This window comes from Neomonachus schauinslandi, unplaced genomic scaffold (genome assembly GCF_002201575.2).
Source record: "Neomonachus schauinslandi unplaced genomic scaffold, ASM220157v2 HiC_scaffold_4963, whole genome shotgun sequence".
Taxonomy (NCBI): Eukaryota; Metazoa; Chordata; class Mammalia; order Carnivora; family Phocidae; genus Neomonachus; species Neomonachus schauinslandi.
In genome coordinates, this window is record NW_025413651.1 from 1 (window position 1) to 2,101 (window position 2,101).

The 2,101-nt window shown below is 34.5% G+C and overlaps 1 protein-coding gene across 1 annotated transcript; it reads left to right on the forward strand.

The window, feature by feature from the left end:
* Nucleotides 1–891: 891 nt before the first annotated feature.
* LOC123323993 (olfactory receptor 2AJ1-like) lies at nucleotides 892–1,819 on the forward strand (the record flags this gene model as incomplete). Its single annotated transcript, XM_044912522.1, has 1 exon — nucleotides 892–1,819. A coding segment is annotated over exon 1 (912 nt), but the record flags the coding sequence as incomplete, so codon positions are not given.
* Nucleotides 1,820–2,101: the final 282 nt, after the last annotated feature.

Here is a 2,101-nt window from a genome sequence, read left to right on the forward strand (position 1 = left end):
CACATCTAAACAATTTCATTATTTAGGAAACAATATGATTCTCTATATAAAGAATTAATGAAATATAATTCAACATTGAGGAGTTAATAAAACTGGCCCAATTAAAATATATTCTTATTTTAACTGAATAAAATTTTCAGTTTTTACATTTAAATGCTGATATTTACAAATTACAGATTAAATTATAAATACAGATTAAGCTAGTTTTTATAGTATATCATTACTTATTATTTTAGAAAGATGTATAAATAATACATCACATTTCATTTTCTTTAAGCTTTATCCAAATAAAAAATGAGACAGAAAATTGAGTTCCATATGCTATTCATTTATTCAGGTATTTAAAGGATATTATTGAGCAACTACTATATACCAGGCATTGTGTAGCCATTCAGTTTATACAGAGGGCAAAACAACGATTTCACATTGGGAAGTTTAAGTTCTGATGAGTTAGAATGACTATAAAAAATAAATTTAGTTCATAAGTTTATTGAATATGTAAAAGATGAAAAGTGATTTGCAAAATACATCAAAGGACAGCACAGTAAGGAGAAATAGGCAAGTCGGGGGTTACTGAGATTTTAAGTACAGTGTTCAGGGTAGGTCTCATTTAAAAAGTGACATTTGACAAAAGATTGAACTGCATTTAAGAATACGGAATTAAGACTACATCCATGGAGCTAACAGCTTTCTCAATAGACCCATATCATCAGTTGATTCAAACAAATAAATGGCCATGTTGTAAACCAAGCCCACTTCCAAAGCTGGTTGAGAGTCTGTTGACTTGAACTGCAAAATATGCATCGCTCTCATTTTATTATGCTTCTAAATGTAAATGAGTTTGAGATTTACGCCACTGCATTTTAGCTCTATTTTTTTCTATTTTAGGAAAAGAGTGGAGTTCATCATGGGGCATGAGAATCACAGTTTCACCAGTGATTTCATTCTTTTAGGACTCTTTTCTTCTTCTCAATCAAGTCTAGTTTTCATGTCCTTTATATTCATCATTTTTATTATGACTATAACAGAAAACACAATCATGATCCTCCTTATCCTCAGGGACTCAAGACTCCATACTCCAATGTATTTCTTGCTCAGCCATCTGTCTTTCATGGACATCTTGCATATTTCCAACATTGTTCCCAAAATGGTCACTGACTTTCTGTCAGGCAGCAGAACTATTTCATTCGCAGGTTGTGGCTTCCAGATATTTCTATCCCTCACCCTCCTGGGTGGTGAGTGCCTTCTCCTGGCGGCAATGTCTTATGATCACTATGTAGCCATCTGTCACCCACCACACTATCCCATTCTTATGAATGACTATGTCCGCATTCTCATGGCTAGAGGGTCCTGGATTGTTGGGACCGTCAACTTCATAGTCCACACAGCTTATGCACTCCAGTTTCCCTTCTGTGGCCCAAGAGCCATTGATCACTTTTTCTGTGAAGTCCCTGCCATGTTGAAGTTGTCCTGTGTGGACACAACACTCTATGAACGAGGAGTTTATGTAAGTGGCTTAATTTTTCTCCTTGTCCCTTCCTCCCTAATCCTTGCTTCTTATGTCCAAATTCTCCTTACTGTTCTTCAAATGAAATCATCAGAAGCACGGAAAAAGTCATTTTCTACCTGTTCCTTCCACATGATTGTGGTCACAATGGACTATGGGCCATTTATTTTCACACACATGAGACCCAAATCATACCACGCTCCGGGCCAGGACAAATATTTGGCAATATTCTATACCATCCTCACACCCACACTGAACCCTATCATCTACAGTTTTAGGAATAAAGATGTTCTGAAGGCAATGAAAAATATGCTCAAAGTAACTTTCTCCATTAAAGATAGTAATAAAAATGCTTGAAGCATGTGTTTTCTATATCAATATTCAATGCTTAGAGATTATCCATTAGTCATATCTTTAGAAAGAAAATCAAAGTTTCTATCCATCAAGAGTGGAAAGTGGATTTTTCCAAACCTCCAATGAAAATTTAAAAAGTTTTACAGGTATTTGTTTTATAAATACATACATCCAGAAATGTACTGTTCCCTCCCATGAAAAATTCTAAGAACTTATAAAAATTGACTTTTATAATACAAT